A 22937-nucleotide genomic window follows, 5' to 3' on the forward strand; every position below is an offset into this window, starting at 1 on the left:
TACATAATGTAACTCAAGTATTGAGTCAATGAAGCTCTCCCTATCGCTTATATATATATTGTACCTGTCGTATCAACTTGGTACACATTAATTAATCAAATAATCCACACATATTACATCAACTTGATACTTGAGCATCAAGTTCATGAGGCTGTCTGTAATCATTTATATATTGAGCCTATCAACTCAGTGGCTAGTGCACATTAATGTGAAACAAAAATTAAGTAACATCATAATTCACAAAGACTACTTAATTATAAGTCTCGGAAGAGATCCTTGAGATTGTGAAGAGCCATGGGGTTGGAGTCTCCTGCCCCACTCCACATTTGATGAGCCAATTGTTTGTAAAGCCTTTCAGTGAGATGGAAAGAGTCCCAAAACACATATTCATTTGGATTCTCACACAATTCAAACTCCTTCACTATTCTTTTACCTCCACAGCTGAACACTCCTCTAAACTGCCCTGTCCCACAGCATGCTGCTTTTCCTTCTTTAAAACCTTTCATGATATCACACATTCACACACACACAATTAATTACACATCAAAACTTGTAACTTGGATATGTATAACCCATCTATAAACATTTCAATACTTGGTGTATTCATCACATTGTTGGGTGCAATTAGAAGCCCTATTTAAAAAATTTGGACAGTTGTGGCTGATTGCCTCATTGTTGTAGATGTTTCAGACATACCATGGGCCAGGCCCGCATGCTACAAAAGATTGGTGATGATTAGACTGGCCCACTTACTACAAACACAGGCTTTTTTCAGAGCTGGAGCCCATATGGTAACCCCATCACAGAATTGACAATTCATTTGTTGATGATTAATTGATGTGCATTGAGTACATAGTACGTACCATATTTAGAGGGATGTTTGGTTCTCTGTCTAAGATTTCTGTTCAAGTCGTACAGTGAATATTTGAAACCCTCCAACTGGTTTCCTAGCACTATGAGAAGTTTGGAGAGAGCTTGGTTATGTAACTTTGCTAGTGATGAAACTTCTTCTAAGCAGCTACCATTGTTTTCAGGTTTTATTATTCTGATGCCTGGAAGACAGCCCAAGGTCGATAAGTTGATAAACCCAAATTTCCTACCTCCTCCTTCATAAATCTCCTGCCAATTTTTCAGTCAGTCAAAGTATAGTGAAAAGTGTTCCATTAAAACGCGACTATGCCAATCAGGAACGATTTTAGCTGACCTCTGATAACATAATATATGAAATTCTTTAATAAAAGCCATAGAGAACATTCTATTATCAAACAGTCTGAACATATAACATGTAAGTCAAGTACTCTAATAACATAGTATGTCAGACTATTTGATATAAAACATTACCCCATAAATCATCATGCTGAACCAAATTTTCATCAAAGAGAAGTAGATTTTTGGTCATAGAAAAAGTAAAGTGATTGATGCATACTTGGATGACGCTTGTCAAGTTGGCAATGACCATTCCAACGTATTGAGATGCAGAGTACGAGTTTAATATGTTTGAATTGGTTAAGAAAGGGCTCATGTAATCGTTGGTTCCGATGCTAAACAAGTAGACGGCTCTTGACAGTGTCGTTTTGGCTTCAACATCGCCCAACTTGTGTCTGAACCACCTCTCTACCTTCTTATAATACCTCAGTTGTGTTTTGAGATCAATGACCTGCAATAAGGAATATGAAACTTCCATAACTATGTACATTGCTGCACCTTCTGAGTAATAAATAGAAGATATAGGCGTTCAAAACTATAGAATTACATACACAAAACATAAAATAACGAGTCGACCCAATTAATTCTATGAATTCAACAACAATGTTTACGTGTCATTGGTTTATGATAGTGATACAACCGTTGCAATCAAGCTAGACTTTGTTCATCTCTTGCTTTAAGTACTAATCGATACAAGACTGATGCTAGAGATACCACATTATGCATTAGGCAGCAGCTGGTGATGTGTCTATAATTAACAACTAATCGTAATTATATGATCAGTAAATGTAGCCTCTAGCATATTAGCTGCATTCAACTTACAAAGGCAGATATCATATGAATTGTCACCTTGCCATATGTGTCATTTCCTCACCTCAATATATAGTCTAGCCCTTTGTAATTCCATTCTCTCAGATGTAAAACATACATACATGATATATGTATATATATATATATATATGCATACCTCCCCTTGAAAGGTCTCAACCAGAGCACCAGCTCCGGCAGATGCAAAATTCCCCCCACCATAATATTGGCCAAACCCCGGTTGCAGAAAGGGTGGAACCAATGGAAGCTGAGCATATTCAGCTGTGGATTGATAATACATGAGATAATATACAAAATTAGTTAGATCACAATCACATGATTAATGATTCATTATAAGCAGACAAAATTAAGATGATAATATATGTAGCTAGCTAGGCTAACCAAAGTGGATTTGTACAACCAAGGAACACATTATAAAAGATTTGCGAATCTCACCAATAAAATCTGACATCAAACGTCCATCCGAGAATCTTCCTGTTGGGAACTTGAAGTAGGTCTCTCCATAAGGCCAGAAATTGGCTTGGTCAAGAGTTGTGGTGTTGATGTAATTGTTGTTGCCTGCATCAAAGTAAGAGTCTCCAAAGATGAACAGGGCCACAACATGTTTCTTTGACTGCCTACTGGATTTGCTTCCACAACAGGTACTTGAGAATGAGATTAGTAGTACTATTACATGAAGAAAGAATAAAAGGGAGAGCTGAGAACTTAGCCTTGCCATGGCTGACTTAACTTGATCACCAAATGTACTACTTACATTAATGTCAAAAGATATTAATTGAAACTTTGTTTCTATTTACTTTGAATGCCAAAAACTAGCTATCTATATATTCTTAACTATATATAAATGGTCTTTGATTTCTATATGAAATGAAAACTTTGGACTGGTCAGCTCAATCTGAGTTTTTAAGGGTTGAATCTGGCTGATAAATAAGAAAAGAATTAAATTCCAACCATATGATGAGTTGCAAAAAGTAAAAATAATTTGAGGTTTTGAAAAATACCCATTTGTCAAAAAACTGGGCTCAAATGGTTTGAACCAGATATTGTTTTTTTAAATATTTATATGTTGGTGTTAGGCAGGCACTGCAAACTTTTCAGCTAGCAATACGCTATAAACTCTTAGATTCTAAGCAAACAGGGTCAGTCCAATAAACTCATATATGTGGCTTCCATGGTGCCAGAGAAGCTGGCAGATAGGTATATATCCATGGCCAAATTGACCATAAAGATAAAATCTCAGCAATAATTTTTAGCAAATGGGAAGTGTTAAACGTGATCCTAGTGCTATTTTGAGATGTGTATATGAGAGTCATGCATGTCATCATCTGTGTTTGAATATGTAAAAGTACTTTGGCAACCTTTTTATTTTTTTTGGTCGCAAGTACTTTGGCAGCCTAAGTTCTGCAGCTCTGCTTTACACATTATGTGAACTGGGGAAAGAAATCAATTAAAGTGCGCAGTACACATATCATTTGACTAATTTAATTATGCTTATAAATTTCCCCATTTGTAATAAACAACTGTGTGATTGAGAACAGAGTGGATCAGATCAGTTTGTTTTAAGACCAAGTCTTTGATTTTCTTTATTTTACTGATCATATATGCCAAAGAGGGTGTTTATTTTAATAAACCCGACACATAGACATTTGACTTGGAGTTAAGAGAATCAGGAAAAAATTAAAGAATATATAAATATATTACATAAAATTCCCACATGACCCAAATCCCAAAACAGTTGCTTAAAAGTCAGTTTAATTTAAAATTTTGGCTTCTAAACAGTAAGCTAGCTGGGTATCAACCATCATTTTGTTGTTTATATAAAGATGCATGTGCCATGTGCCCTATAATTAATGTCTATATCAAAGCATATAATCCCTGGCGTGTTGGCAAAGGCAAATTGGTAGAGGAGTGAAACTTTAATCCAAATTCAATTTGGATATTACCAACTGATGTGAAAGATGCATGATTAATTAGTTGAATATGTTTATGGCCCAAACCAAAAGTTGAATGTCTTGAAGGTTATGCATAGGAAGCATTCAATTAATTCACAGAAAGCAGGAATAATGTTCCCAAAGAGACGAGCAACAAAGGTCAATTTGTGTACTCATTTAGTTTGCTGTTTGAGTTTGATTTGCTCAGTAAAAAGCCAAGCACAATAGTACGAGTCTTACCTAATTGGTAAACAAACCCATCAAAACAACATTAATCTCGGACTTGATTGGTCACAAGAATAGTTGATTAGGTGTTGCTCTAGATTTGAGTAGAACCAAATGGAAGTATATAGAATTGGGTCAGAGGCTTTTTCATGAACATGTGCATATATGCTTACCAAACCCACACAAGCAAAGATCTAATAACCTGCAGTAAACCCAATATCCTATCTCTGTTGCAGCTTATTATATGCTTCTTAATTTCTTGCTCATTTAACTCCCAATAAGTTTTATTCAACCACAAAATTAAATTTTGGGGTTTAACTTGAAAACTTTAATTATAAGCTACAATTAAACTTCATGTCCATGTTTGCTGTCCGTTCAGTGATTTGCCACCTCCTATATGTATAAAGCCAATGAGCAATTCATGAAGATGGTCCTGGGGTCGGTAGGAAAAGAAGCCTGAAAAGCCTGTGATGTTAGCGATGTATCATGATATAGTACACGTAACAATCATGCAATTGTCAAATAGTAAGGGAAAGAAACCATATATACATATACAATGTGATTTTTAACTCCTCCAATGCTGTAAACATCATTTTTGATTGCAAGCTCTTTATAGTCAATATTCATGTCACACTCCAAAGCAACCTACAAAGTACAAAACTATGAACTTCAATGGAAACATTAAAAGAAAAAAAAAAAAAAAAAAAAAAAAAAAAAAAAAAAAACTGGAAAATTTATACTGAAAATTAGTGTGTTTGTGCACACTGCTCCGGACTCTCACAAGAGTAGATATGGGGAACCTTCTGCGTGAGAGCCCGGCGCACTGCATGGACACACAAAAGAAATTCTCCAAGCCGCGCCAGTCAGAATGAGGGAGTCAAGAAAAGAGTATTTTCTTTCCTTGATGGGTCTCCAATGCTAGTTGATGGTATTTACCTCACAAGTCATAACATATGTTATATGGTCCATTGAGTTTGACAACTTGAAAGGCTTATAATAGAGGAATCCTAAAGAGTAACACTTTATTGTGGCCAAATGATGAGATACTACTACAAACCTTAATCTTCAACAGAATTTTATAAAATACCAACAAGTGAGCTCCAACATCGCCTACTATTTTCATCTGAAACATGTTTCTCCTTGAACTGTCTTGCAATGAAGCCTCAGCAGTAATCTGGCTGACATTCACACAAGGAAATAGAACCCTTGTTTGCACACTCACATTACTGCTGTGAGCAGGCTGAAGGAACCCAGGAATCCGAATGGTTCCAATAGGCAGTCCATCATACAAAGCTTCAAGATGCGCAGGACTATACCAGATGCCCACCTTGTTAGGATTTCGAGCATTCAGGGTCAATGTGATAACTGAGGAAACAAACAGGGTTGAACTAGAATAGGCATCGAGCTTATACGAATCCAAGCTTACAGTTTCGAAGGTATAAACTGGTTTTGGGGCTTCATGATGAAGATTACCATCAATGTAGCCACACCCAGAAGAACAACTGCTAAGAGAAAAAAGAGGAGGAGAAAGAAACAGGACCTTTTGAAAGAATATGCATGGCAGAGTTTTTGGCAACATAAGTAACCTGAATTTTGTGATGAAACATCCATGGCAGATCATCTTGCAAGTTTTTAGGCTAATTAACCAATCTATTATGTGATTTTGCGATTATTAAATGGTACTACTTGTACAGAAAGGAGGAATTTGATGTCTTTCTTTTGACTGTAACATTGTGTTATTCCCTTCTAGAGTGATACCAGGACCTTCACGAGAGCAACTTGCAAAGAAAGGAAGCGTTTTCCTTTCCCCTCTACTCTCCTCAGCAAGCAACAAACCTCCCTATGTCCTTCCCCTCTTTCCATCCCTCCACCTTTTTCCTCTCTACCAAACATAGTGTAAGAGAAAGAGAAATGCTCAACCAACAACCCCAGGTATGGAATAATTCGTGTATTCAACCACCTCTACATTCAATCGTTTTGAGAAGATGGTTGTACACCCCGATTATATGCAAGTATGCAACATTCTTTTTTTTTTTTTTTTGCAGAGCAGTCTGAACACATCTTATTAGACTGACCTATTATGTGACTTGACATGTTTATTTGACCTGCAATTGTGGTTGTGCTACAACACTCATTTGGGTAGGTGTAAGTGCACTCGTTTACAATCAAAGCTTGAGAAGGCAAACGAGGTTGGTGTGTTAGGTACAACTTCCCTTGTATTCTAACCATTAGTTAATAGTGAAAAACGAAACCTGCCCTTATTGCAGACACACTAATTCAAATCAACATAATTGTCATTCACATGCAGCCCATACCATCCTAGTGATGCACCGAATGAAAACCCACTTTGGTCCCCCTCCCACCTAATTGGTCCTGGTCCTACTGTCCTAGTTTGTAAGCTTTCTGTACGGAAACATGTGACTAAAGGAAGGGTCACTCAGGCCACCCTGTAGTGCTACAATGATGTGTTTCTCTTCTGCTAAGCTTTTGCAGTTTGCTGCCACCGTTTAGCAAATGAGAAAACAATCACAGGAGCCCATGTAAAGGAAGAACCTCCCTACCATACTGATTTGTCTATTCTTAGCTGCTGATGAATATGAGGTCAGAAGGTCCAACCTCCAAGGCATTGTGATCCCAAAAGACTATTGACCCCATGATCCCACCTAAATTTTGGAGCTAGGGAGTCTAACATCAGCCAACACTGCAAAATTGCTCGTCAGCATCCGTGGCGGTCATATAACACTGACTTCACACTCTAACCATCCATCACTAAAGAAGACATGTGGCAGACATGCACAAGCTCCTTCACATGGCTGAGGTATTAAGTGAACCAACATCAGAGAGCAGGCTAGCAGCCAAAACTAAGAAGAGCATAGAAAATGAATTAAGCAAAGAAAAAACCCATGAAGGCCGATAATTTCTTATTAAAAACTAAACTAGAAGGGCATTTTCTCCAAATGTTTGCACATGCAAAATTTGATGGCCTCTTGTAAAAAGAAAGACCTCAATAATTTAAACAGCAAGTTCACAATAATCAGGTTTCAGTATTCCATCACAGCTCACACATTGCGATCAATACAAACATCAAGTTCAGCAACCCAAATTCGAAGTCTTTGGAGGTAAAAGTAAACCTAATACCTATACACTCCCCATACCCAATAGCTACGGCTTAAAATACTCCCCATACAAGCCTTATGCATGTTCAACTGCTTGCACTCGATCTCCGGATTAACGCTTCCTGCAAGCACCAAGCATAAGAAACTAGGATCTTCTTCTGAATAAAATGAGTGAACATGAGACAAAAGAACAAAACAATGGGAAAACTGACAGAGAATGTAACTCACTAACATGTAGCTTTATTTACATAAAACTATAAAAGCTGGGGCCGAGTTCGCTCAGAAAACTCCCCCAACCATTGAGGGAAGGTCATCAAAGCTCCAAAGGTTCACTGGGTTACCAGCATCCTGAGTAGCATCTCCACTGAGGAAGGCATCGATTGAAGCATCCCAGCTGCCGTCAAGATATGGCATCTGATAAAACTTCATCTCAAAAGCTGACATGTCCTCCGATGTTGTCTTTGCAGCGTTATCCTCAACAGGCACCAGATCCTCTGAGTTAGACTTCAGCTTCTTCTTTGGGTTAGCATCCTCCAGAAATAGGGAGTCATCGCTTTCTAAAACAGCTGAAAGAACAGATGAGATTTCTGGAGTCTTTGAGCCTTGTTCTCCCCAGCCAAAGTCAGAACAATCAAAGGAATTGCTTCCCTGATCAGAAGAATGGAAATACATGGGAGCAACATCAGATGGAGTGGAGGATTTCAGCCCAACACCTCCATTGGCAGGGAAGGTGTCCATAAACCCAAATTTATTAGTTGGTGGTTTTTCTTCCACAGAACCCATAGGATTGTAGTAGTCCTGAATTGGGTCATTCACAAAATTGAAATTCTGGTTCAGATTAGACTGAACAGCGTTCAAATTTGTCTTGGGTAGCTGTTCCTGAGGGTTCACCTTGACAGAACGCTTTGCAGAAGCACATGAAGCTTCATCAGGGAAATTCACCTTAGCTTTCTTGCCACGAATTCTACGTGCCTCCGCATCATAAGCCCTTGCAGCTTCTTCTGCAGTGTTGAAAGTTCCAAGCCAAACCCGGACCCCTTTCCTTGGGTCTCTGATCTCTGCAGCCCACTTACCCCATGGGCGCTGACGAATTCCCCTGTACTGATTCTTCCTCTTTCTCTTAGCAGATTTCTCAGCTTGCCCATTGCACTCCACAGATTTCACAGTTGTAGAGCCTTCAACAATAGGAAAGGAAAATGATATCATGCACAAGCATAAAGTACAATAAGAAAACTTCATGCATCTGTTTAGATGCAAATGACACTTAAAAAAGAAAACTCCTCTATAAATCAAAAGGATTCAAAACATCTTTAGCTACACAGCCTAGGAATCTCTAAACGATCTTTTAAAATATATACACAGAGAACTAATGAAGAGGAGAAAACTAATATGATTTTACATAAATGTTAAAATTCAAGATCAGAAAAAAATATGCAAGTAGATCTATATTGCCAAATGTTATTGCATAATAAATTACCAAAAAGGAGCGACTGTTTTAAGGAAATTTAAAAGCTTACCCGGGTTATATCATAATACTAGGGATCAAAAAGAAAAATACCTTCCATTCATTGCATATGATAAAAACATTGAAACATATTGCTACATCATAGTTATAACTTATACTAGATCTAATAAAATATAAAAAACAAATCTTCATTCCATGGCATCTGATAAAGATATTGAGAGCAAGAAACTTTGATCTCTTCAGATTGCTACAAGCATGATCATCACATGATATAAGAAGAAAAATAAATTGGCATAATATATTAGCAACTGAGCATATATTAAGTAAAATATCAAAAATTATATTGCAGAATGAAAGAAGTTATCATCTCTTATAGATCAATATGATCAGTCTTGACTTGACTGGAAATTTCAGTTTTCCATGGATCCCAGCATGATGTTTGATTACACTTGACCATAAACCAATAATTGCATTTAATCCAGCACTAGCATAGGGATAAATTACCACAATTTTTTAAATTCGATAAAGATTTAAAAAAAAAACAATAAAGAAGCTATATTGATGATCTTTCGGTGAACAATATCACCAAGAAGATCTTTCGGTGAACTCCTCAAAGGTTACAAAAATAATTAAAACAAGTAATATCCAAAGTGATCAGCTCAACTATTTACTCAATATCACATAGACCCAATTAAAACTATTATTAAAAAAAAAATTGGCCACAGAATGATCAGCGAAATTAAATACATTAAAATTTGTAGAAACCAAATTTACACAGAAATTTATTCATTATAAAGCCACAAATTTAAAAGAAAATAAACAAATAAATAGAAACCAAAAAAAATAAAATTTATCAGATTAAAAAAATATATATATCTCTCTACCACATGCTAAGAGAAATCAATAACTCAAATATATTATCAACCATAATAACTCCACAGATACAAATAAACAAATAAATAAAAAAATCTTCAAAAATAACATTTATAACATAAATCCACTCCTTAAACCAAAAACTCAATACATACATACATATAATGTAAAAGCTCAAGTAGCAAGGACAGGAGGCTTACCACGTTGAGCAGATGGCTTTCCAGCAGAGAAAGCAAAGGGCTTGGTATCAACCATATCTTCATCTTCATCCACATCTGACTCGTCCTTGAATTCCTGGAAATCAGCCTCAAAGTCGTCATCCAAATCAAGGATTTCGGACCTCAGAGGCTTAGAGAACCGCTTTCCCGAACTGGGTTTTCTGAGATCAGGCCAGAGGTAGTCGGCGGTGAGACGCCGGGACGGAGTCGGCGGGATGAAGTCGGAGATTATAGCACCTCCACACATTTTGTTTCACAAAAAGGACTTGTAGCTGAAAAGGTTTCGGAAACAGAAAAAATAGCTGGGATTTGTGAAGAGAAAAATATGACTGGTTTTGTGTTTTGGAAATGAAAGAAGCAAAGAGAAGAACTTTTGTTTTGTAATTTGTGTTGAATAAAATGAGGGGTTTAAGGTTTTATATATATTTTCTTGCGGGAAAAAAGATGGGAGGAGCTGTCGAGGTGGGTGCTTTTACTTTTTTACCCTTGGTTAAGGTGATGATTTGCAGATACTTCTGCCTGTTGTTCTCCAAAATGCCCTTCTGTGGTGCTTGAATTTACATGCTTTCTTTTGCTGTCCGAAAATAGAAAGGAAAACAGGCAACAGTGCAACACTATGTAATTGGGATATATGACTATATGAGTGATGAATTATTCTTTAAGAAGGTGAATTTTTTTTACCGCAAGGAACTATTTAATGATCTTTTTGTTTTTTGGCCAGGAACTATTTAATGATCTTGAGTCTTGACAAACTTAGAACTTCTAATGTGTTTTATTTTTAAATAAGATGTATATAAAAGATAATTCACTTATTGACATGATAAATTTTTTTGTGCGTATATATCTATAAAAGAAAACTCACTTATCAAACAGGATAAATTGTGTGTGCGTCTGATGTATTCTATTGAATATTCAGAGAGATAAAAAATTTCGTATATATCACGTGTATCGTGCCAAATATGTCAGAGATAGACACATCAAACATACTTCTATATTTTTGGTTCACGTGTTTGTGTTAATGTTCCACGCACATCTTTAATCACACACAAGACTTCAATTAACAGTATATTAGCTATTAAAGCTAATAAGAAGGCTTAAATATAACTAGTAATCAGTTCATGTTTGTGAAATCATAACTGGTAGTCAATTCATTTATAAGGATGTAGAGTATGATTCCTTAATTTTGTGTTTTCTTTTCTTATGTACGTATATTTGTTTTAATTAAAGGAAGTGTGTTTTGTAATTGATATGAAGTTGAATTTGAATAAATTGTATTAGAGCAAATTACAATTTAGTACTTCAACTTTACATGTTGTTTCAATTTAGTACCACAACTTTGAAAACTTGCAAAAAAGTACCTCAACTTTCATTTTGTGTCAAAATAGTACCCCTGTTAGTTTTTATGTTAAATAAACCGTTATATGTTGACGTGACAGAGACATTTTCGTCTTTTTTTCCCAAATTTAAAAAATAATAATATTTTTAAAAATTTTTAAATACAAAATTTTTTTTAAATAATTAAAATAAAAAAATTTCATAAAAAAAAAACATTTCCCCTCCTTCTTCCCCACTATACCCCACACAGAACCACCCTCCTCGCCCCTACCCAGCCCCTCCCTTCCCCTCCCCTCCCCAGCCAGCCTCTGCCCTCCCCTCCCCAGCCAGCCTTCATCCCTCCCCTCCCTGCCCAACCTGCCCTCTGCTTTCCGCCCTTCCCCAGCCCACCCCACCCCATCCTCCTCTCCCTGCCCAACCCACCCCTCCCCCCCACCCTAGTCCCGTCGCACCCCCTCCCCCCAGTCCCAACGGCGTCGCACCCCTTCCCCCCACCCCAACCCCGTCGCACCCCCTCCCTCCAGCCCCAACGCCGTCGCCACCCCTCCCCTCAACCCCAGCCCCGTCACACCCCCTCCCTCCCCCCAACCCCAGCCCCTTCGCACCCCCTCCCCTCAGCCCCAACCCCCGTCGCACACCCCTCCCCCCCTCACCCCCTTACCCAACCCCAACCCAGCCCCCTCACCCTTTACCCAAACCCCTGACCATCCCCCTGTCCATTTCCCCCAATTTTTTTTTTAATTTATAAAAGTTTTAATTATTTTAAGAAATTTTTTTATTTAAAAATTTTAAAAAATATTATTATTTTTAAAATTTAGATAAAAGGACGAAAATACCTCTGCCACGACAGCATATAACGGTTTATTTGACAGAAAAACTAACAGAGGTACTATTTTAACACAAAATGAAAGTTGAGGTACTTTTTTGCAAGTTTTCAAAGTTGGGGTACTAAATTGAAACAACATGTAAAATTGAGGTACTAAATTGTAATTTGCTCATTGTATTATCAATATCGAAATATCTCCTTAGCGGATTCTCAAATTATTTTCTTAAAAAGTTGTTAGATCAGCGTGGAATACTTTAAAATGAGTTATGCTTACCTGTCCATTACTCAAAAAAACACTTTGATGATTTATCGACTACTTTGCTTAAGAATAGTTTCACAAGTTCCAGCTCAGCTTTATCCCCTCTAGAGAAGAAACAACACCCATTTTCTTTGACAAGAAATAGGCCTTTTTCGCCTGAAAGGCTTGCTCGCACGAGGAACTTCGTAGCCATCCCATCTTGCGTTAGTTATCAGCAATGATCTCTATAAATGGCTAGAAGATTAAAAAAAATAGTACAAAACAACATAATATATTGTATTGATAATAGATTGAATAAAATAATTTCTATTTTAGACATAAACAATCTTAAATTTTATGTAACTTTATTAGATAGTCGTGATCAATTAATAAACCACTGGTTTCGCTTGGTGGCCCGAAAATGCCTAACTTATCAGTTTATCCGGTAGACTACTAAGGGCTCATGTAGTCCATGCCGAATTAATTGTATTCTAGCTTAAGCAATGAACTTATTTGAAGTGACTTATTTCGTACCAGAGGAGCCTATGTGTGTACAAGTTATACCATTCATCACAATTTTCTGGAAAATCGTTAGGTATGAATATGCTATACAGCTGTAACTCGATTGGAGAAACTGTATCTCTTACGTCGCTTCGTCCTCGTAGGAGCAGAAAACTCAGCATTGTCTTAGTTGTGCTACTGGGAGCTCTAGAGAAGTCAAATAGAAGAACAATTATCTTGGCATGGGCTTACTACTTAAATGCTTTTAGCAGTTATCTGCTCTACACTCGACTAACCAGCGTTTATTGTGGGCATGATAACTAGTACACCAGAAGGGCGTCCTTCTCGGTCCTCTCATACTAAGTAAACCGAAAAGGTCTTTTCAATGCTCTAACGCCCACACTAGATATAGACTCAACTAATTAACGGGTTAGTGTAAGCTTATACATGCGGTTACGAACTCTTTGAATAGGAATTCATTTTCTGAAGGATTTTGGGCTTCGTGTTTTGATGGTTCTCTACGAAATGCGTTGAGGCGTAACAATTGATTGAGCATCAAGGCATAAATAAGCAATGTTTTGGTGTGGACTGCGAGAGCGGTGCCAAATCTCTCATAAAACACGAGATAATTAACACTTGTTGTTTGATATTAATTTTATAATATAATAGGTTACATTAAATTAAAATTAAAATTTTAAGTAAAATTTTATGAAGATATAAAAAATGAAAAATGTAATTTTCATTCTAATTATTAAGTACAGAGTTACTCATAAGTGCACGTTAATGGTTGCCATTAGCAAAATTCATATGAAAAATGTGCAAGCTGATAAAGGGAAAAAAGAGAAAATAAAATGATTAATTCTTTTTCTTTTTTACAATAAAATGATTAATTCGGGGAGTAGACAAATTTAGTTACAAGGGAAATGAAATATGTAAAGAAAAAAGGGGTGTCTGGTAATTTTCACACAAAGGAGTACATGGTAATTTTCTCTTTTTCATTTAGAAAAAATAAAAACAAATAAAGTCGAGGACCTCGAGGTAGGTATAAGAGTGAGTATGAGAAAGTAGTAAATTAGTAAATGTTGCTTTTAGGGAAAGCTGGATTGCTCATTCAAATACATGGCCTATATATTAATGTTAAGTTAATTATATCAGAATCCATGCAGATAGAGATAGGTTAGAACTTGGTAAAAGCATAGAGCTACTGACGTTATATATTAATGGCAGGCACTGCAGATAATTGGTTATTGGCATTTTTTACCTTTTGGAGTTTTCCATTGGCTGCAGAGGTCATTAGAACCTCAGATTTTATCACACCTTCCTGTGGATTGTGCAAAATTTTGGAGATTTTCTAATAAATTTTTTAAATTGATATCCGCACTCCCAATTTAATTATCTTCAGCACTTTCAATTTAGCCAAAGGTAATTAAAACCTCAGATACTATTGCACCTTCCTGTGGAGTAACTGGAAGAATTTTGGAGATTTGGTAATTAATGTTTCAAAAGTACCAGTGCTATTCTCTTTTTTTTTTTTTTTTTTTGGGTCGAAAAAGTACTGCTATTCTCGACGTACAATTTGTCCCCTTCATTTCGAAATCGATTTTTTTTTTTTATCAATTTCACTTGCAAGATGAGTATCATAAACTTGTGAAAGAGTAGAAATATCATTCCCCTAAACTTATCATTAATTTTTACACTAATTGATTCGGCAGATTACATGGTACAATCATATTTATTTAAACATAAATAAAGTATAAAATGGGATTAATTGTAAACAAGCTAGTAAGGTATCACTATATCAGCTGTTAGGATACAACCATTTGAAGAATGTTTAATTTAATGAGTGGTGTATTACTTCGGAACTTTTATTATTTACAAACACTACTTTATAGTAGTAAAAAATAAAATTGTTATCGATTCGTAGGTTAACATGTGAGATAAATGTACATTTTAATAAATGATAATAACGTAACTCTAAATTTTAAAGTAAAATCCGTACATATCAAAGTTTTAATAGGAAAACTAATGACTTGTCAAGATGAGATCGAAAATTTCTGGAGGATTTATATATTATGGGGGATATTATATGATCTTTAAGAATTGAGATATAATTCTAAGGCTATATATCCTACCTAACTTTCATGGTCGACCTCTTTGAGTGGTTTAATTACTTAATCATACTGGTGGTCCCAGGACAAAAACTCATTCCGTTTGAATCACCTAACTTTTTTCAGTCAATCACGAGTTTCACAACTTAAAATATTCCTCATTTTATTTTCCATTGAAACTGTTTCTACGTTTTTATGTTTTTGATTTTGGAGAAACATATATATATATGAGCAACGTTATTTGATCCAAAATAACTGATCAAATTGCTTAAATCAAATGAAATGGCAACCATCAATTGAATGTCTTGGTCCAAATATGTATTAAAATATCCAATTAATAATTTCATTTGATCCAATTATTTTGAGCAAATAACATTATTCTATATATATATATTTTATGTACCCATGCATGCATTTTGCAGAACCACGTATACCCAGACCCAGAAACTTCCGATATGTACATGATTTTCATCTCAATAGAAGAAAATATTGTGCCCTGGAATCAGAATTTTGGAAGGTGCTTTGGTCATTAATTGACTAGGAACCTTTTTTGACTTTGAAACAAAACGACCCTCATATGCAGTGACATGTCTGTTCTATTACTATTACTACCAACATGTGTTTTTTCTTTTACCTACTCAAACCGCCCTCAAATCTTTACTTTCTACTATCCCATCAAGAGTTATATGCTGTGGACACTCATTCAAGTACACGCGTAGACAATTTTCAGCAATCACAAACTAGATATAAAATTCACTTCGATCAACAAGTAACAATCATCTATATAAACAATCAAGCATATATAATTTACAATTTTCTTATTAAAATTTTGTATCATTAATTTGTAAAATCGTTATAATGTATTGATACTTTATATGTTCTTAGAAATGTGTGCGCATTGAAAAAGTAACAGCTTCATAATGCATATTGGACCGATATGGTGAAAAAATTCTCAATTTGTTATAAATATAATTTGTGGTTGCAACGTTAAAATAATTTTTGGGTATGTGATTAATATACTAATATGTATTATAATATGTGTATTTTTATTAATATTATATTATAAAAGTACAAACTTATCGGTCATCATCCATCCATATATATTATAACAAATTAATTTTTAACACTTTGTTATCGTGTTATGGTCACACTAAACAAAATTTATGGGCAATAATCGCCATTGGTTGAACTCGGAAGATCGAAATGGCAATGTATGAAATTCATACAATGAAAGAGGGGTGACATAGGGAGGGACAAAGTTGATACTGTTTGTCTCCAGTGGGCCTTTTGTTTTTTTTTTTTTTGGCCATGGGTCTTAGGTGGGTTTGAATGAGGTAAATAACAAGGATGTATAATATAAGCAACGATGAAAAGAAGGTTCATGCACCAGAATTATGATATGCTCTAATTCAATGAGGAATGAAAGAGAGTGAAAACTACACGACAAATCTACAAAGTTTTTTTAAAAAAGAAGGGAGTGGGACCCTTATATACACGGATGATAATGGGATTGAGCTGGTTAGTAGCCCAAGGCCAAGAAGCCCTTTTTAGTAATAATCTCAATCAATCCCCTTTTAAAAGAAATTTCTTCAAATTTACGAACCAAAATAAAAACCTTTTGTATAGGAGGCGGTTCGATTGTACATAGTAATTATTCTGGATAATTGTAAGACGGTTAGATATTATAAAATGAGTGGATTATGATTATATAAACTATTTTTTCTAAAATCGGAGGTCATTCTATTGATTCAAAAGTGTTTCGATTTTAACCTTATTTTTTAAGATATCGTTTGAATCGTCTGCATTTTATATCGACCTCTTTACTATAACTATTATGGTATATTTTTTAGAATATTACTCGTGGAGAGACTTTTTTGTAACAAAAATATAATTAATTTGATATTTTAATTTAATAACATAATAGCATCTATACTTTTATATTTTATCATATAATAATTTCTCTAATTTTAAAATATAATATATTTTTTAGAATGTATACCTATTATAAGTAAATTTTTCTCTTGCTTATGAATTGTGATGGATGAGAAGAGAAAGACGTTTTGTTTGACTTGGTTGACGTGCGTTGTATTTATTTTCTATTTTACAACTTGCTCCATTTGATTGGGGTACATAACTAGTAGACAGCCAGCATTGCTAAGGAGTGGGTCCGTGGGATGCCCTCATGCGCACGCTTCTCTACACGTACGATTTTGCAATGGATATAATTAGAATTATAGATGATTGCACTGAATTCACAATGTGATCTCTATGAACAGATTTTGTATTTAAGTGAGTGTTATTATCTTTTACCAAACATAGTGCAAGCTCAAGAGCCCTTGGCAATTCGGTTTGCCGTTCAATGATGGGATCTATATATATATTTCAAGGGCATCTTTAGATATTATTCTTACAAAAATCTTCTCAAAGAAAAAATTAATTATTTGATTAACTAAATTGTGTAGAATATTTGACTTTTTATAACGTTGATCTTTGAAGTGAAGCTTAAAAAATAAATGATTTGGATTATAAAATTAGTTCAAATGAACTTCAAAAAATAGGCAGACGTGGTTAGCTATAATATCTTCTTCAATCAAACCAATTTTTTTTTGTTTTCAACTTAAGTTGATTGTGATAGAATTAGAGCATCCAACCCAAAATCAATTGGTAATAGGTGGAGAGGCCCAAGATGTTAGGCCTTAGTTTTTCTGATGCTCCACATTACTCTCAACACGCTCCCGCACTTGTGGTGAGATTTTTGAGCCTTACACTTGAACAAATTGTATTGGGTGACGTGGAAGCACGTGTGACCGTTGGGCCTTACACGCGAATAACCAAGCTTTGATAGCATGATAGAATTAGAGCATTCAACCCAAAACCAATTGGCAATGGGTAGAGAATCCTAAGACTTATAAGCACATATGTTAAGCCTTAATTTTTTCGATGTAAAATATTACTCCACATTACTCTCAACATATTGTTCTTTTGGTCAATCTTATCCACTCTTTTGTTGTAAACTTGTAATATTCACATGTTATCCCCAATGCTTGTTGCTAGACTCGCGTTTTGCAGCAATATTTTGTCGGATTTTTGTCCTCATTCCTCCTTAAATATTTTGTCGCGTTTTGCTAGACTCAAGTTGTAGATAGCCTTCAGCCTTCAGAAATATGGGATTTCATGCCCTCAAATTAAATAGTTAATTAATATGTACAATATATACAAACAAATTAAGAGCATATTCTCTTATTTTAATATAATAATACTTCGGGAAGGATCTGGATCCCAGAAGGTGATATGTGGACCGGTGATGACTGATCAATGATCATGAGGAGGAAGAAGAGCTTGTGCTCTACACGCTTCACAATATTACTTAATATTGGTTTAAAAATATATACATTGTTTCAAGTTTTCAACCCAAAAAATATATATATATTTTTTTTTCTTAATTTGCGATAATTAACCAGAACCGGATGGATTTAAATTTGATCCACGGCTATAATCACCTGATCATCAATATATGCTTTCTATTTGGTCAAAAGAAGATAACTTCATTAGAGCGACCTCTTTTCTAATACAGGTTGACAGTTGCAGTTGCAGTTGCAATCCCCCAATTGATTGACACTTACATCTTGCATCTATCCACAACCACCCCCTTGCATTATAAAAAGTACTTCTCATTAATTGAGATACAACATCTAATCAGTTCTTACTTTTTATTATCATCTTCTTTTTTTATCCACTAATCATCCCTCTCTTACTTACATTACACAAACATCGAATGTGTAGAGATTTGTAATTAGTCAAAATAAAAACTTATGTATATATTATAATTAGTTGGTTTTTTTTTTTTTTTGTGTGGCTAAAGTTATATTATTTGGCTGGCTTAAATAATTGCACTTTTTCTTTATCCAAACTTTTTTTTTTTTGGCCAGGTTCTTTATCCAACATTGAAGGTACTATGTAACTATGTTAAGTATTAAATATTCACCCCAAAACGAAAGCTATGCATATTTGATCCAAGTTACGACTTTGAACAAGTGACAAATTTTACAGATAATCACATGCCAACTGGGAATGGTCTTGACTCTTTTATTTGTTTTTTGTCATCTTTTAGATTGGTGCTAGCTAGGCTGCTAGCTATTTAGAGATCGACAAGTTGTAGGCCTAGTGGAAATTTTATATTTCAACTATCACATACTACAGTGAACCCAAATTATATTATTCAGCCTTTACTCGTAAAGACAAAGGAGTTAACACATGACAATTTGAAGTTTACAACTTGCAAGTAGCTAATGACCCAAGCTAAATTAATTTATATAAAAAATTAAGATTAAATATTAAATATTAATAGTTTTTCAACAAAGTAGTTAGACACTAATTTTTTTTAGTTTAGGTACATATTAATTTAAAACAAGACATTTTGAATTCGGTCACAAATCTGTACTAAACATAAATTTTTTGACACCGAGTGCTAGGCTAAAGTGTCAAGCCCTCAATGGTTTTCCGTTGGTTTTTTTTTTTTTTTTTTTGAGTATGCTATATACCTGTAACTGTCGAACAGTCACAACTAATTCATAAAAACTCAAAGTTTATAAGGGTTTAATATATACTTTTGATTTAAGTTTGGAGGATGAAGTTCTACAATCTATAGACAAATTAAATATTAAAGCTTAAGTCTCGCAAACATTGAAAAAATAATAAATCAATATAAAAGTTGTGACTGTTGTACAGTACAACTAAACTGGCGCAACTAAATTAAATTAGTAAAAATTAGTAACTAAATTCAAATTTAGTATTTAAAGTGAAATGACATAAACGTTTTGATAATTAAAATAAAAAAATATTTTAAAAAAAGATTGATATATTATTTTATGTGTGTGCATGCAACACATAGACATTTTTGGATCGTATATATATATTAGTCACATAGCTACGAACCTTTATCCATTTTTGGTATTTTAGTTTCAGGCAATTGTGCATCCATGTTTGTAACAACCTTGGAAAATAGTAGGTCATCGATCTCACCATCACTTAATTCCACTCTGACAACCAAATTTCCAACTTAAAAGATACTTTCGATCCCTGCTCTACCTTTGCTTGCATATAAAGAGAGAGTGAGAAACCAAACTAAAAGATTCACCATGGAAACAAAAGTAAAAGTTTTTTCTTTTTTCTTCATGTTTTCTTATACGTTATCATCCGAACTTAACTTGTACGAGTGATCCAATACTGAAAAAGATAACAATCAACGAACTTTAACTCAAATATACCAACTTCGAACCCTATTTCACACAAATTCGAATGCATTATCTACATACCTAAAATCTTATTTTGATAAAAAGAATGGATCGTGAAATTTCCTCCTTACCCAAAAAAGATATACATATATAGAGCTTGGCTATAAAAGTTTTGCCTAGCTACCATAGATTGTGCTATGAAATCCAATGCAAGTAATGGACCACTTTGCTTCCTCACAAGCATGAAGCATGCAAGAGGAGGAGAGATCTTTTTGTTGAATGAAGTAATGTAGTTGCATGCAGAGTACAAATGTCAAACTCAAGAGCGGGGTTAGGTCACCTTCTTTGTCCTAGAACAGCTGTGAACGTACAATTGTGACGAAAAGGATGGTACAAAAATTAATATATTGTCATCTCTTACGGGGCAAAGGCTGGGAGTGACATCAGATCATGACTCGGTGGCCTGCATTTTCGCAACCGTACGTTTTGATTTTATCACACCATAATTAATCTATTCTTCTAATCAGCCATCAAACTATAAGTTATATGTCAAATTGGACACGCTTATAGAACTTGTGCGAAGCTTGAGTTGAAACCTTTATCAAGCGAGTAGAAATTAATGGAGTGTGTTAGGTAGATATGAAAGACAACCTGCCAGGCTCTTACACGTGGCCTGCTCAGAGTTGCAATTACTACTACCAATACTATTTTTTGGGCTCAGAAAATCAATTAATATGATCAATAGAGAAATCGTGAGTTAAGACTTAAGAGTATTAGAAGTAAATTTGTCTTTTTGGTTCTTTTATTCGGTCGCCTGCAAAATTTATTAGGTCATTGGGCATGATACGTTCGGTTTGTTATATGATGGCCTCCATATCCTGTCTATATTATTATAATTCCACGCAATTTTAGAATAATAATAATGTTGGATTACCGTTAAAAATTTTTAATTTGAATTCTAAACATAGAGAGAATTCTCGAATTTTACCTCGAGTATCATTTTAGTCCATGAATTTGTTTTTTAAATTATATAATCCACAAACTTTTACTTGTGTATCACTTTAGTCCATTCCGTCAATTTTAATTTTTTCGTCAATTTTAGTCATATATATTATGTTGGAGAAAGAAAAAGGGGATGAATTACCATTTTTATCTTTCAAAAGTGGTTCACAAACTTGACACGTGACTAAAATTGACGGAAAAAGCTAGTGAATGAAATTGGCAGAATAAACTTAAGTGATACATGTATGAAAGTTCGCGAAATATAGAATTAAAAAACCAAGTGCATGAACCAAAGTGATACTAAGGGTAAAGTTCAATGATCATTGTTGTCATTTACTCTCTAAACATATATGATAGTGTTTTATAAATTTATGTATGGTTTTATTCTAAATTCATTTATTTACAACAATTAAAATAATGTTACATACATTGTAACATTATTTAACATCCAAGTTTAATATATAAATTTTAAATCCCTAACAAGTAAACATAATGAGTCAATAACCAATGAATATGACTTATACCAGAAACACCAACTTTTCAACCTTTAGATAGTTAAGTAAGTTATTTGTATAATTAAGCTTGGTTTCATGAAAATAGATACACTGTCATCCTTCAAATTGAAAAAACTGTGAATGTTTGCAAAGAGAGTTGTGTTAGTGAGTAATTTATCTATAATGATTTAAGAATAAACCCACACATGGATCTACAAAACACTGCCACATGCATTTAAGATCTAAAATTGAAATCCGTAGGAGTACTCTTGTTTGAGTTTCTTGTACTGCTGTAAATGAGGGATATGTGCTAATCCTTGGGCTTAAAATTGTCAAGTCCGGCCTATTTTCGATGAACATGCCCATGCAGTTTGCCTTTCTCAAACTGATAGTAGATTGTGTGGATGGGCCTAAAGTAGGTTTATAGGGTCACCCCAACTCATCTCCACAAACATTACACAGGCCTGCTTGTTGCCCAATGGGCCCGAAGCAATTTAACTTTACAAATTGTAGAAAGTCCATGTTTACAAGTATACCGAACAAGTAAGGATATTGTCTAATAAGTGGGCCGGCACTAAGTTCATAATCTAGTAAATAAAAATATAAAATACATTAACATGCATCATATATATATATATATGGGGTAGGGTCACACATAGGCCTAAATTGGCGGAAGAAATTGTGATCCCTCCTAAACTAGAGTGACACTGATCCACTAAAAACAAAAGAAGAAAAAGAAGGATTAAAGTGAAATGACTACCTTGCAGAGAGACCTAGTGAAGAGTGAAGACATGTGAATCTGACCCAATTCATGCCCCACATTGTATATAGACTATATGTCAGGATTGAAAATGCTCTGCAATTTATGGACTAAACCTACTTGGAAGGGCTGGATCCCTCCAAATATGTAACTCTTGCAAGTTGCTTTTTCACCTTGTGGATCAAATTCTATATCTACTTGATGACATACATTAGTGGGTCAAGAAAAGCACCACTACAATGCCTCAGATTAGTACAGCAGGGTTGCTAGGGAAGAAGCTTCTGAGGCTCAGCCAAAGCCAAAGACAAAGATCGGGTATTTCTGCTTGTGATTTAAGCAAGATTTTGAATTAAGCTTAGCTTGCTTTTCTTGTTGTGCAGCAAAAGAATGGGACATGATGATTTTATGAGAGCAAAGTAAAACAATATAAGCCAACTAATTTAAAACCATGTTAACTATCATGGCCCATAGATGTAAAGCACTTTCCTAAAGAGTTGGCTTTTCCAGCTAAGTTGCTTTCTTCAAACAGGTTAATTACCTTTCGATCATCAAAAACATTGATTATGCAGCAGTTGCA

The 22937-nt window shown here is 34.8% G+C and overlaps 2 protein-coding genes and 1 pseudogene across 5 annotated transcripts; all 3 read right to left on the reverse strand.

Moving 5' to 3' along the window:
• Positions 1-185: 185 nt before the first annotated feature.
• Positions 186-3263, reverse strand: LOC147287578 (GDSL esterase/lipase 5-like). Of its 2 annotated transcripts, none has more exons than XM_086240022.1 (5): positions 2470-3263; positions 2174-2295; positions 1427-1657; positions 864-1119; positions 186-490 (listed from the first exon to the last, which is right to left on the reverse strand). In XM_086240022.1, exons 1-5 carry the CDS (start codon positions 2750-2752, stop codon positions 255-257), a joined length of 1128 nt encoding a protein of 375 aa, XP_086096148.1. In that variant the 5' UTR covers positions 2753-3263; the 3' UTR covers positions 186-254. The 2 variants fall into 2 exon arrangements, with proteins under 2 accessions (XP_086096148.1, XP_086096147.1); XM_086240021.1 differs by having other exon boundaries at positions 186-499.
• Positions 3264-4396: 1133 nt separating this feature from the next.
• Positions 4397-5801, reverse strand: LOC147287579 (uncharacterized; annotated as a pseudogene).
• Positions 5802-7081: 1280 nt separating this feature from the next.
• Positions 7082-10244, reverse strand: LOC147287580 (ethylene-responsive transcription factor RAP2-12-like). 3 transcript variants are annotated; one of them, XR_015121665.1, is made up of 3 exons: positions 9845-10244; positions 7535-8481; positions 7082-7428 (listed from the first exon to the last, which is right to left on the reverse strand). XR_015121665.1 is itself a non-coding variant. In XM_086239262.1 (3 exons), exons 1-2 carry the CDS (start codon positions 10107-10109, stop codon positions 7586-7588), a joined length of 1161 nt encoding a protein of 386 aa, XP_086095388.1. In that variant the 5' UTR covers positions 10110-10244; the 3' UTR covers positions 7082-7428; positions 7539-7585. The 3 variants fall into 3 exon arrangements, 2 of the variants coding, with proteins under 2 accessions (XP_086095388.1, XP_086095387.1); XM_086239262.1 differs by having other exon boundaries at positions 7539-8481; XM_086239261.1 differs by having other exon boundaries at positions 7082-8481.
• Positions 10245-22937: the final 12693 nt, after the last annotated feature.

This window comes from Dryas octopetala, chromosome 4 (genome assembly GCF_963921425.1).
Source record: "Dryas octopetala chromosome 4, drDryOcto1.1, whole genome shotgun sequence".
NCBI lineage: Eukaryota > Viridiplantae > Streptophyta > Magnoliopsida > Rosales > Rosaceae > Dryas > Dryas octopetala.

Bases quoted from the DNA above. Each gene is read 5' to 3' on its own strand.
- LOC147287578 (XM_086240021.1), bottom strand. From the start codon at position 2,752: ATGGCAAGGCTAAGTTCTCAGCTCTCCCTTTTATTCTTTCTTCATGTA. The intron at 2,296-2,469 runs GTGAGATTCGCA...ATCAATCCACAG, and splicing joins TTTGATGTCAGATTTTATTG to CTGAATATGCTCAGCTTCCA. The intron at 1,120-1,426 runs GTATGCATCAAT...AAAAATTGGCAG, and splicing joins ACTTGACAAGCGTCATCCAA to GAGATTTATGAAGGAGGAGG.
- LOC147287580 (XM_086239262.1), bottom strand. From the start codon at position 10,109: ATGTGTGGAGGTGCTATAATCTCCGACTTCATCCCGCCGACTCCGTCC. The intron at 8,482-9,844 runs GTAAGCCTCCTG...CTATTGTTGAAG, and splicing joins AAAGCCATCTGCTCAACGTG to GCTCTACAACTGTGAAATCT.